The sequence below is a fragment of the Grammomys surdaster genome, unplaced genomic scaffold (assembly GCF_004785775.1).
Source record: "Grammomys surdaster isolate TR1022 unplaced genomic scaffold, NIH_TR_1.0 1036, whole genome shotgun sequence".
NCBI classification, from domain to species: domain Eukaryota; kingdom Metazoa; phylum Chordata; class Mammalia; order Rodentia; family Muridae; genus Grammomys; species Grammomys surdaster.
Window position 1 is genome coordinate 1,816,716 of NW_021605455.1, and position 15,244 is coordinate 1,831,959.

The 15,244-nt window shown below is 42.3% G+C and overlaps 1 protein-coding gene across 1 annotated transcript in view; it reads left to right on the top strand.

Moving 5' to 3' along the window:
• The first annotated feature begins 2,175 nt into the window (after window positions 1-2,175).
• The window catches only part of Hdhd2 (haloacid dehalogenase like hydrolase domain containing 2), a 30,044-nt gene continuing 16,975 nt past the window's right edge, over window positions 2,176-15,244 (top strand). Inside the window, exons 1-3 of the mRNA XM_028783216.1 lie at window positions 2,176-2,237; window positions 10,305-10,415; window positions 14,506-14,714. Coding sequence (XP_028639049.1) covers window positions 10,315-10,415; window positions 14,506-14,714 — 310 coding nt within the window. The 5' untranslated portion in view covers window positions 2,176-2,237; window positions 10,305-10,314. The remainder of the gene's footprint in view (window positions 2,238-10,304; window positions 10,416-14,505; window positions 14,715-15,244) is intronic.

A 15,244-nucleotide genomic window follows, 5' to 3' on the forward strand; every position in this document is an offset into this window, starting at 1 on the left:
GCAATGATGGGGTATGGTTGTATTTGGATTCTCTACAGGAACTGAACTGATAGAATGAATAGAATGAATACACACACACACTATATATATATGATTTATTAGAGTGGTTTACAATGACTGTCTACCAATGAACAGTCCAAGAATCCATTAGTTGTTCGGTCCACAAGGGTGGATAGCTGGTCTTCAGTATATGCCAGAGTACAGAAGAAATGAGCTCTGATGCTAGTGAAGGAATGGAATTGCTAGCAGGGCAAGGGCAAGCATGCAAAAAGTGCAAGCTTTGTTCTTCCATGTCCTTTCTATCGGCTGTCAGCAGAAGGTATGGCCCAGATTAAAGGCAGGTCTTCCCACTTCAAATGATTTAATTAGGAAAACAATTCCTCCATTATGGCCTTCAGTTCTAGGACAGCCAGGAGTGCACAGAGAAACCCTGTCTCAAAAAAAAGGAGGGGGGCAGATAGGGGGGTAGAAAGGGCAATAAAAAGAAATGAAAAAAAAATCCTTATATGTCTCCAGTGAGGGTTTTAGTTAATTCCAGATACAGTCAACTTGACAACCAAGAATAGTTATCAGAGATGTCATCTAAAGACATAGGTCCTAGTCACTGTTTTACTGCTGTGAAGAGACCATAACCAAGACAACTCATTTTTTAAAAAGCATTTAATTGGGTGCTTGCTTACAGTTTCATAGGGTCAGACTTACCCTCATGCTGGGGTCATGGTAGCACATAATGGTACCACACATGGTGCTGAAGCAGTATGTGAGATCTTTACATCCTGATCTCCAGATGACGAAAGACAAAACAGGACAAGGCAGCTTTTGAAACCTCAGAACCCACCCAGCAGTGATACACTTCCCCCAACAAGGACACAGTCCCTTCCAAACAGTTCATCAACTGATAACTAAGCATGCAGTTTGTTGGTATTGTCATTCAAGCCACCACAGTATCTGTGGAGTGTCCTGGATGACTAATGCAGGCATAGAGAAGTCAGGGTGACTATTTTAGTCTTTTTGCTCAAAGCAGCAGGGCCACAAGGTTGAATCTGCCAGCAGCCTGTTCCACAGTGTCTTATAGAGCAATGCCTACAATAAAAACGTTAATACACAAAGCGATCTTAACAGATTGGAATAGTGCTTTAACACTACTTACCTGCCCCATGCCTCAAGGAGAGGTGGGTCTCCCTCAGCGGCCTCAGTAATACTACAGACTGCAACGTTGGGTAGAGAGTGTGTTAGATGGTGCTCTAATAGCTATGGTTTGTGGGTCAGAGTCATCAGCGATCCCACAGAAGAGGTTCCGGGCATGTAAACTATTCTGTTAGCTCATTTTCATGTGTATTCTCACTGCTGTGACAAAAATAACTTACGATGGATTAACTTTTGTTTATGGTTTAAGGATATGGTCCATCATAGTGGGGAAAAGCACGACAGCAGCAACATGAGCCTGCTGGTCATTCATCCTCAAGAAGCAGACATGAATATAGACACTCATCTGGCTTCTCCTTAACCCCTTTGTCATTAGCCTAGGACCTTAGTCCATACGATGGTACATTAAGCCCACATTAAGGATAGGTCCTTTCCTAGGGCAAACTCTGGAAGCACCTTCACAGACATGCCCAAAGGTGTGTCATTAGGTGATTTCAAACATAGTCAAGTTGACAATGAAAATTAACCCTCACACACAGTGTACATATACGGATGCCCATGTCTACACGAAATGTATTTGGATCAAAAGGAGACAAGCAGTGACTACTAACATGTGCAGAAAAAGATGGTAAGGAAGGAAGGCTGAGACAAGTGGACCAAGATCTTCCTCACCTAAACACAGGTAAGGCTCGTGGGAGCTCTCATGGGGAAAACAAAAACAAAAAACAGCCTAGGAAAGCTGATGGGACGATGTCGTTGCCTGAAGTTAATGGGACCCAGAAGTAAATGCCAACGCTGTTCAAGTAACGAAAATGGGGCATAGGGTGTTGAAGGATTATGAAGGCCTCTGAAAAGGACAAGAAATAGGCAAGTGAAGGAGGGAGGAGGCAGCGTTCGAGCAATGGTGCTATGGTACGGGGGTCCTATACTGAGCAACAGCAGAAGTATCCACAGCTCCAGTGGAACATCGGAGGCCCCAGACGCTGCGCTGGGACGCTGGGCGGGACTTCCGGCACGTCAGGACTGCATCCGGGTCGGGAGGTGTGCTCGGCGGCGCGCGGGCCTTTCCAGAGGACAGCCGGGCTGCGAGGGTGAGGAGGCGCGCGCGCAACCAAGAGACGGAGGGCTTGGGAATGGCGGCCGCGCCCCTGCCGGAGGCGGCATCTGCTGGGAGCGGGTTGGGGAAAGGCCTGCACTTGCCTGGAGAATCGCGGCTCACCCGCCTGGCCTCGCCGCGTCCTTGTGGCGCCCGGCCCTCTTAGGCCTGCGCACGCGCAGCACTGTTCTCCTGAGATCTGGGCTCAGTTTCCCCCGGGCGGGTGGATAGATACTCTGTGGTCGTTATATCTACCGTTCGGGCGTGTATAATGTGGACGCCAGCCTCCCTAGACCCTGGAACTCGAGTTAGGGCAGTATGCAGAAACCATCCTCGAGATGTGGAAGCCATTGCAGTCGAGGTTTAAGTCTTCCCAGACCAGAGCTAAATGGATGAGTTTAGTTGATTTAAATGTCTCTTTAGCGCGTCCACAGAGGAAAAGGCAATGGCCCTTCCAACTTACAGAGCTCTGCATTTTAGTGGGAGAGGCAAGCAGTGGGACAAGGGTGGGAGGCTTTACACTGGGGATGCTCAGACGCTGTGAGAATGTTGAAGTTAACCAGAAGAAATGATACCTGAGACTGAGCACTAAAAGAGGTGGCCAGAGAGGAGGAGGATGGAGAAAGATGGGGCAGTTTCACACAGCACCCCTGAGGGAAGCAGAAGTCTTTAAAGACTGAAAAAGCTGCCAAGAGCAAAAGAGCTACCAAGCTTCGTAGACTGAGCAAGTTGGTGTGGGAGTGAAGTTAAACCGGTTGAAGAGGTGGAGGACATCACATTGTATACCACTGTTCATTGCTTGTACTTCACTTTGAGGGTATGGGGAAGACATTGGGAGACTGTCTGGATGAATTTATTTATTGATGATTTATTTATTGATGCACACAGTGGTTTCCCAAAATGTCGAGAGCTGTATAGAGAAGGGACACATTTTAAATCCCGAACATCCGGGTAGCATAAAATTACTCGAACCTTCCATGAGAATGATTGCTTTGAGATCTGACGATTTATCAGATTTACACAAGTTTCTAAAATTATGTGCCGCAAATACCTTTGCTTTGATATGTTTTCTCAAATCCCCAACCCCTGCATTATATTTATCCTGGTGACTTTTTTATAGCCCTAATCACATCAGATACAGAAACCCTCCTTTTCAAGTTCGAAACACTCGTTCATGGTGTTTAATACTCTGAGCAATGAAGAAACAGGCTAAGCGGCTAAAAATCTCCGAGTTCATGTGGGCAGGTTCAAACCCTGGCAGGTTCATGCTTTGTTCTTCTATTCAATTGTGACTCCTGAGTTCCAGGAAATGATCTGGGACTGGACTGACAATCAGAAAGGAGGCTTGTGGTTTCCTTTTAGTAGGTAGGTGGTGATTTTAAAACTAAGATAGTTTTAAAGATAAGAAAAGTTAGACCAAAAAGCCAAAGATTGTAGAACTGGCTGGATTTAGCATCTGGACTGCCGGTACTGCCATTCACTCACGGTTTTCAAAGAAAAGACGACTTTCAGGTAAAGACTGAACTGCCCCCAGTGACTTTTGGCTGCGAGGGCACCTGTACTTCTGAGTATTTGAGTCAGTTCTTTTTGGTCTAAAAGTAAATGTGCTTTTCTTCTTTGCACTGAACAGTTCCCATTAGCCATCCATTGTTTTTCTTGGTTTTTTTGTTTTGTTTTGTTTTTGGTTTTGTTGTTGTTTGGGTTTTTTGTTTTTTGTTTTGTTTGTTTTTTTTTGGTTGGTTGGTTTTTTTGGTTTAGTTTGGTTGGTTTGTGCCCCTCCCTCATCCTGCCTCAGAGATTCGAGTGTTTATAACTCTTCCAAGAGAAATTAGTGTGTAATTTGTTCAAACTAGGGGTAATGGTGAATGTTGGTTTCAGATTAGAACAATACTGTGGACTCCCTTTGAAGCCCTTATTATTTCTTTCCATGTTAATACTCATTTATTGTTGGGGTCCCGGAATTGCCTCACAAACCACAAGAACATTGATCTCAATCAGACAGGGATTGTTTATCAAGCATACACCCCAGGACTGGCCAACTATGGCTATGGTCCAGGTTCTGGAACTGAGTTAAGATTCTACAGGGTTTTTAAGCCTAAAATCCACAAACATTTGTGCAAGTTATTCCACCAATCAAGATTTAGGGATAGGGGATTTCCTTAGGAACATGTCTTTGTTGTACACTTATCCTGCTCCCATTGGCTGGGGTATCCAACTGTGGTAGGAGACTTGCCTTGTCTAATATTTATCTCTTAACTTTTAAACCAGGATGTCAGTTATCCACATATATGTCTCTTTCTGCCAAGTAGAATGTCAGTTCTCAGGGAGGACATGGGAACTTAAACTTTACTAAATCACTACTTTACTCAAAATGTAAATCTTATTCTAAATAGTTTCTTGTATACCATAAAAACTTATACATAGATACAGGAAGTGCTGTTGGGTGGTTTGTTTGGGTGCAAGGTTATTGTGGGTAACTATACAAAATAGTTCTATTGACTTCTATCATGATTGGTTTCCAAGGGCATAGAATATGACAATATGTAGTTAATCTTGGCATTAGAAAGTTTCCTTACAATGGCAGGTTAGACAGGTAACAGTTTCCTAGGCCTTAACAGTCCATCTAACCCTTAATATTTTATCTGGGTTCTAATTTAGCCCTTCATGTCTGCATACATACATTGGATCTATCTACATATCCAATCCACCGCAGATCAGAACTATTCCAAAAAAGCCAGATGCAGTGGTAGGCACCAGTAATTCCATCACTCAGGTGACAGATTCACGAGTAAAAGTACCAGAAAGGAAGGAAAAGGGGAGAGAGGGAACAAGGGTAAGAAATATTCTAAAGGAGAAATAAAAGTTTGTTTATGCTAAACAATATGAAGTTCTTGTCATTATTCCCTAAGGGATTCAGTATAACAGCTGTGCACAGGATTTTCATTGTTTTAAGTACTATACTGAAAGATGATTCCAACTATCTAGTAGGAAAGGAATGGCTATATGCAATTATTGTACTGCTTTAGAAAAAGGACTTTTGGACTTTGGCACCTCTAGGGGCTCTTGGGGCCAAGTCCATGGATACTAGGTGTTCCTTTTGTCAAATATTGGTTTATGGTTCAGCTAACAGGAATTATAAAGAGAATAGGGAACCTGACAGATAGGACCAAGGCTTAGTAGGGCTATCTGATGAAGTGAATATTTAAAGTTTGACTGGAACATCTAACTTCTGTTTTCCTTTCCTCTCACATGTGAAGCTCCAAAAAAGCAAGATATGTTCTATGGAAATGATTTTTTTAATGTAGGCTTTTAACTTATCATTCACCTTCAGGTGTTTCTGGAGAGATTAGCATCAGTAGTTTTATGATTATTCCCTGGCACTAATTGGACAGTTATTTAAGTACTGTTCTTTCTGATGATGTTTTTCTAGTCTTCTGTTCCTTTTAGTTATGGGACAAGGTTTTACTAAATAGATCACGTAGATCATGAAGTTGATAAACAGCCCAGACTGGCCTCGTACTGTGATCCTGCTGCAGCCTCCCAAATGCTAGGATCACAGGCGTGCACAACACACTTCATCTTAAAGGTCACAAAGGATCACGATAGAATATCAAGAAGACTCATAAAAGGAAGGACTTTGCGCTTGAGACTTGATTGACTGCAGCTTTCTTTTTAATTATGTGCATGTGTGTATGACTGAGTATATCTGTGTGTAGGCAGGAGCTGAGAGGGTCAGAAGAGAATGTCATCCCCTTGGAACTGGAGTTACTTGGAACAGGCAGTTACCGCCCTGTGGGTGTTGGGAACTGAACCCTGTTCTGTGCAAGAGCAGTCTTTACTGAGCCGTCTCTACAGCTCTTAATATCTTTTTAGTTTTTGGTCTCTGCACTCTTTTCCAGTAGATATTTGGCAAAGACAAGCAGAATGCATTTTTCCCTTTTTTAGGGGTGGTAGGATGGAACTGTGGTGGTTATGTAGCCCAGGCTGGCCTCAAATTCAATAGCTAACTGAGGATGCTGTTGAACTATGGAGCTAGCATTATAGGCCTGGAGCACCACACTCAGCATTTTTCTCAACAAATTCTTGTTCGGAGTTTTATGCTGAGTTTATAAAATGACCATGATTGCAACTTGACAATATTTTATAAGGGTAGGATGACTGTACACCTTCAGACCCAGCAAGACCCCACAGAAGTGCTTATAGGTATCCACAAGGAGACATGCAAATTTGTGGATAGGTGTGCTTTGTGGTATAATAAAATTGTAAAACTACAATTATTTATGCTTAGGAGAACATAATTATAGTACATTTATATAATAGAATACAGTATAAAAATTAGTGTCTTAGACCTACCTATAGTAACCTACATACATCTATTATAATAGGGAAATTGCTAAGTGTACACACTGATAGGCATTTTCTCTTCCTCAGTGACACAGATAAAGGCCAAATTACACCAGGTTAAAGGTAGATAAAGGCAGGTTTATTAGGAGGCAGCTCTCCAGTGGGTTCACTGATCTCACAGGTGGAGGTCAGTGAAGTCACGCATCCAGACTAAAGCAAAGGGTTTTATAGAGCTTAGGCGAGGACTGATGTCATGCCAACTAAGATCTAGGAGGGTCATACATGGTCAAGAACTGTGCCCCTGGGCAGGCACTCTTGGGTGGGTTGACAGAAACACAGAGATGAAGAGTGATGACTTGTTAGCCCTGAGTTTTCTCAAAGCAGATGGGAGTTTTCTCTACAGACAGGGTTGGGGGCCGGAGAGTTTTAGCTTGTGCAAGGGATGAGCCAGGGTTCCAGCCTAACATCTTGACCTCCTTGGGTATAGGGATGCCAATAAAGATCTCGCTACCTCCTTCTGAAGAGGAGCAGCATGGGGTGAGAGAGTCAGGAGTAGGTGGCATCCTGGTCATCAGGAGGTATGGGTGTAGGAACATTTGGTTGACTGTTACTTGGGAAATTTTACTCCTGGAGGAAGAGGAAAGGGCAAGATGCTAGGAGAAAACCCTATGAACGGCTAGTCATGGGAAGAGTTAAGACTGTTAAAAAGCATGAAATGGAGATGTAGCCTGGTTGTATTGGTGGAGTTCTTCAGACAGTAAATTTTATCTAAGCAAGCAGCTTCCAAGTCTTAAAAATGACACAGACACTGGGCTACCCGGATAGTCAGTCATTCAAGGTTCCTCTGTGGTCAGTGGGACATCCATTTTGGCCATTAGGCCTAGAAAATCTGACAGACATTTTTGTGAAGCAGGATTGTAAAGAAGGACTGACCTACTTTATCTAGGCAAAGCTAGTCGGTCAACTTCCCAGTTTCTTGCCTGCCATAGTTTGGACAGTATGCTGTCAGCAGTCAAGGCAAAGGGCAGTTTATAGCCCAGTGTCTATCCTTGTCACATCATAAGCAAGCCTTAGGTGGAGGTTCTTCTGTGCCCATCTTTGGAGATCAGAGGTGCTATCAGGAGCCTATGTGTCTGTTACGAAGAGCTTTTTTATTAAACACTTTAAATGGCATACTCTGTATATCTTTGAAGTGTTTGAGGACCATTTGTATATCTAAAGTATATCTAAATAGACAAACATTTGGGTTTTGGCTATTTAGTTATTGTTTTGACTTTGAAACTATATATAGGAAGCTGAATAAATCTTATATGGGTAATTATAAGTATAGTTATGAACATATTAAAGAATATGATTCTTTATGAGGTAATTGATAATTGTATGTTTAACAGTGCTTGAATGATATGTTTAAACTTCAGTGTTAGGACAGGAAAGGGTTAATAAACTTGAAAAATGGCAACTTTTTGCTTTTAGGACCTTGGCTGGGGGAACTGTTATCACAGAGTCCTAAATTGTATTGTAGCTCATCTGATTATCACCAGTGTAGAATTTAGCTTTAGGAAGGGGGTGGGGATTGGGCTCAAAGGAGGCTTTTTTGGAGCCAAGTCAGTGAGGAGGTGGGACTGTTGAAGTGATGCAGTTTGTGCAAGTTTAGGGACCCAGGCTGCAGAGGGGCCAGATCTTGAGGGGAGGGGAGAATGGTTGCTGTGGCCTAGGCATGGGCTTAAGGAAGCTGTAGTTTTTGGAGGTACTAGAGGAGGGCTGCTGGAGCTTTCCTGGACCTCAGGCAAACTGAAAGGAAGAGGGGAGAGGGTGTTGCAAGAGCCAGGGCCATTTGGAGGACATAGCAGGCTGAATCAGGCTCTGGAATTTAGAATCAAATTCACAGGCAAGTGATCCTTACATACCTAAGGAGGATTAGATTAGCAGCCTTTTTTGGAGAGGAAGAAGTCGGGGAAAGGTGGGGCTCGCTCAAGGGAGGGGATTCCAGTTTGCAGTCTGAGTCCTTGGAGGCAAGGGGTCTGCTGCAGTGACCATTCTTGCTAACAGGACCTGAACCTTAGAGTATTGGCCACAGAGGAGGGACGAGAGTGTAGTTCCCAACAAACCTGGGCAGAGGGGAGTTCAGACCATTTGCAGAAATTTTAAGATCATGGAGGATATTAACATTAAGAATGCTCTCTGGTGGCCATTTATTGAAGCCAGGCAATGGAGCAAAGGTGTTTTGGATTGTAGTAGGCGCTCCATGGGTGACTGACAATTAGGTGTTGCCCATCTCTCAGCCTTACGGGTGACATATGACACAGTGTCCCATGTGATAGCCTGAGATCGAACAGTGGTGGTTGGGGAAACCTTGGAAAGGCCATTTCTGAATCCACAGGCTCCCCGGAACAAAGAGCTCCCTCCATGGCCTCTGCGTCAGCCCCTGTCTCTAGGATCCTGCCCTGTGTGAGGTTCTGTCCTGACTGTCTTTACTGATGAACAGTGCTGTGGAAGTGTAAGCAGAATAAACCCTTTCCTCCCCAAGTGTCTTTGGTCATGTTGCAGTAGTAACCCTAAGACACCTTGTAAAGATAAGAAACAAATGGAAAAGGTGACTAATAAATTAATTCCCTAATTTAAAAAGAACCTATAAATCACCAGGCATGGTGGCAAATGCATATAATGCAGGCCTTGGGGTACAGAAGCAGGAATATTGTTGTAATACTAGAGGACAGCCTGGTCTACAGACTGGTCAGGTCAGGTAGGGCTACATAGTGAGACCCTGTCTCAAAACAAAACAAACCCTAAGTCTCAACTAAATCAAATCTCATTCCTTTTCTTAAGCCTCTGTATTTTAAGCCCCCCATTACTAATGATCTATAAACCAAATTTATCCTCATGTGTTTACAACTCACAATAAAGATTAAAGAGATCAGATATGGTAGCACAGGGCTGTAACTCCAGCTCTTAGGAGGCAAGAGGATTATGAATTCAAGGTTAGACTGGACTATATAACAAGACCTTGTCAAATAATTTAAACAATGAAGTATTTAACAAGTGTTTGAAGGGAAAATTTGCAAAGTAAAGTTGCACACATTAGAAAGTGAGGATATGATCGTTAACATTTTCAGCATGGAGCTAGAAATGCAGCTTAGTTGAAAACATGCTTGCTTTGCTTGCATGAAGTATACACACACACACACACACACCTTATTTTTACGATACAACTTGATTTTCCCCTCGACTTATAGGTTATTTATGGGAATTTATAGGTTACCTATGAATACAGGCAGCCCCTTGGCCACACATACCAGTTCAGAATGTAGCAGTGGCGATTAGAATGTTTTAATTGTCCACAGCCAAGGATGAAAAGACCTTACTGATGTAGTTCTCCTGTCTATGTATTCATTATTCTCATACTTAAAAATAAAACCTGTATTTCTCACCAGTTACTCTGAGAAACCTGAAAATAAGTCATAGCTTCTCATTCAAACATTTTCTTTCCAAGTTTTAACTCGATTAAAAGAAAATATATAAAACCCTAAGTATTATAAAAGCTTCATGCCTTAAATGTTGGGTTTTGATTTTTTTTTAAACATTATTTTTTCCAAAAGAGAAGCAGCTTACTGCTAAGCAATATCTTCCTGGACGTGAATGGTATTTTTGATTGCTTACCAGTTTTTAATTGTCCATTGTTTGTTAAACTGTATTTTTAATTTCATTTGCTCTCTCCTAGGGAATGAAGGATGGCAGCGCGCTGTGTGTTAAAAGCTGTTTTGGTAGATCTCAATGGCACACTTCACATTGAAGATGCAGCTGTGCCAGGCGCACAGGAAGCTCTTAAAAGGCAAGCTATCCTCCAGGTTCAGATGACAAATACGTTTTTAAGTGCCGCTTTACCAAGGCGGATCATTAGCTAAATGGATGGCCTGAAGATGGCATTTCACCAGCTTACCGTCCATGGCAGAGCTGCCTTGGCTCTAGCTAGAAGATGTATGTGTTGTAATATCCTCCTCCCAACATTGTCCCCTACTTTATTAGGTTTGGCCTTTTGCTCTAGTCTTTTTGTTCTCTCTCCTCCCCCACCCCACCCCCACTCTGTTTTTTAAGACCGATAATGTAAATTTGGAGATGAAAACTCAAGAAACTAAAATAGTAATTTAACTCTAAAACTACACAATGAATAGCACTGGGGAAAAAAATCACGAGTCCTGGGATTGAACTGAAATACATCTATAAGCAAGCAGACAGACTCTGCCTCCTGATCATCTGAGATCTAATACTGAATTTACAACTGTTAAAAGTAATGCTTGGTTGAAAGACTTGGAATTTTTGAAAGATTTCTATCAACTACATTTAATACTTCCAAAGATTAAAGACTATATTTCTGATTCTCCAATTGCAATATTAAACAAGTCTAGAAACAAGCAAAGAATACATGATAAAAGCATGCTAGAGGTGGCTCAGTAAATAAAGTGCTTGCTCTGCAAACCTGAGGGCCCCAGCACCCACTTAAAGCCAGGTGTGTTGGATCCCTGGGGCTTCCTGACTGGCCAGCCTAGCCAAATCTACAAGCCTCAGGCTAATGGGACACCTTGTCTCAAAAGAGGTAGACAGTGCCAAAGCAATAACGTCTGAGGCAGTCCTCTGGCCATATGCTTTAACACATGTGTGTACATATACATGTATGTACACAAGGTGAGCCAAATATAGATGTTTGCTTCTGGGTGTCATGAAAAAAAATTTACTATTAAGTGTATTCATCCTGAAAAAAGTTAGAGTTTTCAAAATCAGTGGTATAAAATTTGGTATTTGTCATTTTCAAACTCCAGAATGTCCACTGTGTACTGTTCATAAGAAAATCTGGTGACAAGCCTCAGCACTGTTGGGTATGAGGGCAACAGCAATACAGGCTCCATCCTCTCTCCAGTATGTACTGTCACTTAGAGTGCCAAACGTAAAAGCTGTACCTGTGCTCCTCAGCTACAGCTGTCATTTTCATTTAGAGTCATGATGTTAATTTTGTAATTGGAGGATGATGGGCTTTATTTAAAACAAACAAACAAAGCCTGAGCCTTTGTCTCAGCCAGACCTTCTAGGGCCAGGATGGGTGTCAGCTGAGCTGTGAGCTTCTGTGTATAGACATCCTAGTGCTTGCTTTCTTGCCTTTTCTAGTATCTCAGCTGGCCTTGGACTCAAAATGTATCCAGAGGTGGCCTTGCCCATCTGAACCTCCCGCTTGAGTGTCTCAGGGGCTGGACTTGCAGGTGTGTGCCACCACCCCCAGCTCAAGCAGTCTGTGCAGTCGAACCCAGGGGTTTGTACACACTAGGTCGGCACTCTTCCAACCGAGCTACATCCCCACTGCTATTTATTTTTAACAGCTAAATTTAATTTTTATTTCCTCCATAGAAAACACTAGAGAAAGTGAGCCAAAAATTCATGCTGACTTTGTACAAAGTATAAAAGAGGGTTTATAAAAATGTGTAAAATTAGGCAGAATTATTTAAACTCTTTAGTTTTTTGTCTAAGGGATTTCCTTTGTGATTCCTCTACCACTCATCTAAGTCGCCAGGACTCCCCCAAAGCCAGAGCTCCAGCTCTCTCTCCCAGATGGCCTTCTACTAGTCAGAGTGAGCTGATGTTCACTCCAGTTGCCCTCCCAGCCCACAGTTCTTTTCTTTGATTTTCTTTGATCTGCACTTGAATTATGAACACTGATGGCAGCGTCAGTGTTCCCTGCTAAGATTATTAACATTAATTCCTAGAAGCAGTGTACTTCAGAGTCCATGTTAGAATGAACACTGCCAGCTCTCTTAACATGAGTGAGCCCAGATAATATTCATCCATAAGCTCTTGGCCACACTGAGGACTGCAGGTCTGTGGGATATGCCAAAGCTTTGGTGAAACAAACACCACTCATTAACAGTAAGACACATACCTTTAACTACAGACCTCGCGTTCAAGATGAAAACCTATTGTCAGTATCTTCATTACTTTTAATTGTCTTAAGTATCCTATTTCTTTATATGTATATCAAACCCACACTGAACAATGAGTTCTAGGTCGAAAAAGATAACTTATTTTCCCACCTGTCTTTAAATCTGTCCACAAGTTCAGCGAAACCATACCTCAGTCCTAGATCTCATTGCTTTGAAGATGGTCTTTCTGCTTAGACTGAAAGAAAATTCTCCGTCTCTGGTGAACAGTGGCGCCTCTGATGCTGTGTAATCTCTGAGCCTGCCACTCTGTCAGGCAGGAGACAGTCCCGTTGAACTTTTGGGGGCACTGCCAAAAGTGTCAGAATCCCTGCACTGGCACTGCCACTGTGGTTTCTATAGAAACAGACAAGGGATATTGAAGGACCAGTTAACACAAAAAGTTTTGTTTTGTTTTTTAAACAAAACTCATTAAAACTGATGTGGTTATTTCACAGTAATGCTCATTTTTAAAATAGCCATGTTGAAGTAGTAATTTCTTTTGAGAGATAAACTACCAAATGTAATGTGTTCTACTGAAAAGCTGCTACACCAATATTATAGAGGAAATCGTGATTACAGTGGATTATTTAATCATATAAATTTACTTGATGTTCTTTGGGTACATTCTTAAAACTCTCTTCAGTTTATTTGCTTGTTTTAAAATATGTGAAGCACTTTTATGCCTTGTAGCTTTCTGGGGAAGACATTAAAAGCAACAGGCTATTAATATGAATTCTAAATTATAGCTAAATTATAATTACCTTTAGATTTTATGTTGAAACACTGTTCAACATGTCGAACCAAGAAAAGTATTTCTAAAGAAGGCTAGATTAGTCCGGGCGTTGGGACGCACACCTTTAATCCCAGCACTTGGGAGGCAGAAGCAGGCGGATTTCTGAGTTTGAGGCCAGCCTGGTCTACAGAGTGAGTTCCAGGACAGCCAGGGCTACACAAAAGAAAAAAGAAGGCTAGATTCACAAATTCTTTCTCTAAATCATCTCAATTTATTATTCAAAACCAGATCATGGAATCAAATCAATCCTGTATATTAGTAGTACTTACACACTTGCTGTGTAGACTAGAGTAGCCTTGAACCTACTGTATGGCTCAGGCAGCTTCAAACTTTCCAATCTTCTCCAAGCTGTTGGGGCTGACAAGAAAATGAGTTCTGAGCATCTCTCTGAGTTGTCCAAGGAGTTTCTGTTGATAAGCACAGCAACTCACTGGTGTGTAGCTATTTCTGCTAACATCTCAGTTTGGTCTTTTTTGTTACTCTCTTCCAGTCCATTTCACAAGTCTCTATAGCTGTGGCATCCTCGGTTCTTCTAGTAAGAGCAATAAAACACTGTCAGAACACGGAACCCTTGCCGTGGCCCCATTTCTGCCTAGCAGAATGGAGTTGCAAAGTTACTTGCCGCCATGAGTCTCAGTTTTGTGATGTTACATCAGGGGATGATCCTTAAGATAGCTCACCTTGCCAGGCAGTGGTGGCACACACCTTTAATCCCAGCACTTGGGAGGCAGAGGCAGTCGGATTTCTGAGTTTGAGGCCAGCCTGGTCTACAGAGTGAGTTCCAGGACAGCCAGGACTACACAGAGAAACCCTGAAACTCTGTCTCGAAAAACTAAAAAAAAAAAAAAAAAAAAAAAAGTTCACTTCTAGACCCTGTGAGAACAATGGCCTTTCATGTCCTTACAAAACTCCTCAGCCAGCCAAGGGCAGCTAAAGTCCCACAAAGTGGAGATCGCTTTCGAAGTCTGACATTCCAGCTTTTGGAGGTGAGACACTGCCCACAGGGTGTAAATCATTTGTAAGCATTCTGAGTAGATTCAAAGCTAACTAACCTTTGTCTAGACCAGCACAGAGACATGTGCTCACGCCCTAACACTTAGCCAGCTTAGGAGGCTTTATGGACTAGGAGGTGAAAGGTGCACTTCTGAATCTGACTTTTCCAGGTTGCGTGCCACTTCTGTGATGGTTCGGTTTGTGACCAATACAACCAAAGAGAGCAAGAAAGACCTGCTGGAAAGATTGAAAAAACTGGAGTTTGATATCTCCGAAGATGAAATATTTACTTCTCTGACAGCAGCCCGAAACTTAATAGAGCAGAAACAAGTCAGGCCCATGCTACTGGTTGATGACCGTGCACTGCCTGATTTCACAGGTGAGAGAGATTTGGAAGAAGTTGAAAACAAGTTCTTCACATAGGGATCCCTGAAATCATGCAGAAGAGGCATCTACTCAGGTATTCCTATTACTGAAATGATCCACAAAACAGACAGACAAACAAAAACAACCTTGTCCATAGCAGCACATTGCTTATCCTCTAACACTTGGTTGGTCAGCTCTACCACATTAGTTACTGCTGTAGACTAGGAGGTACGAGCTGCCTCTCCACCCCTGAATTTGACTTTTCCAAGTCCCCTGCTGTGTTTATAGAGTTCGAATCTGAGTTGATGTTTCTCAAACCTTTTTGACCACCATCTACAGTAAGAGAGAGTCACTGTATAGTGAAGCGTGTCTGTGTGTGTGTGTGTGTGTGTATGTGTGTTTCTATGTGTTAAATACTATACTCACTTTGTGGGATATGCTGCATTATCTGTTTGGGTTGTTTGATTTATAATGGTACATAGATCATTCCAAATTAGTAATTGATTACTGAATCATGAGCCATGGTTTAAAAGAATTCTTTTG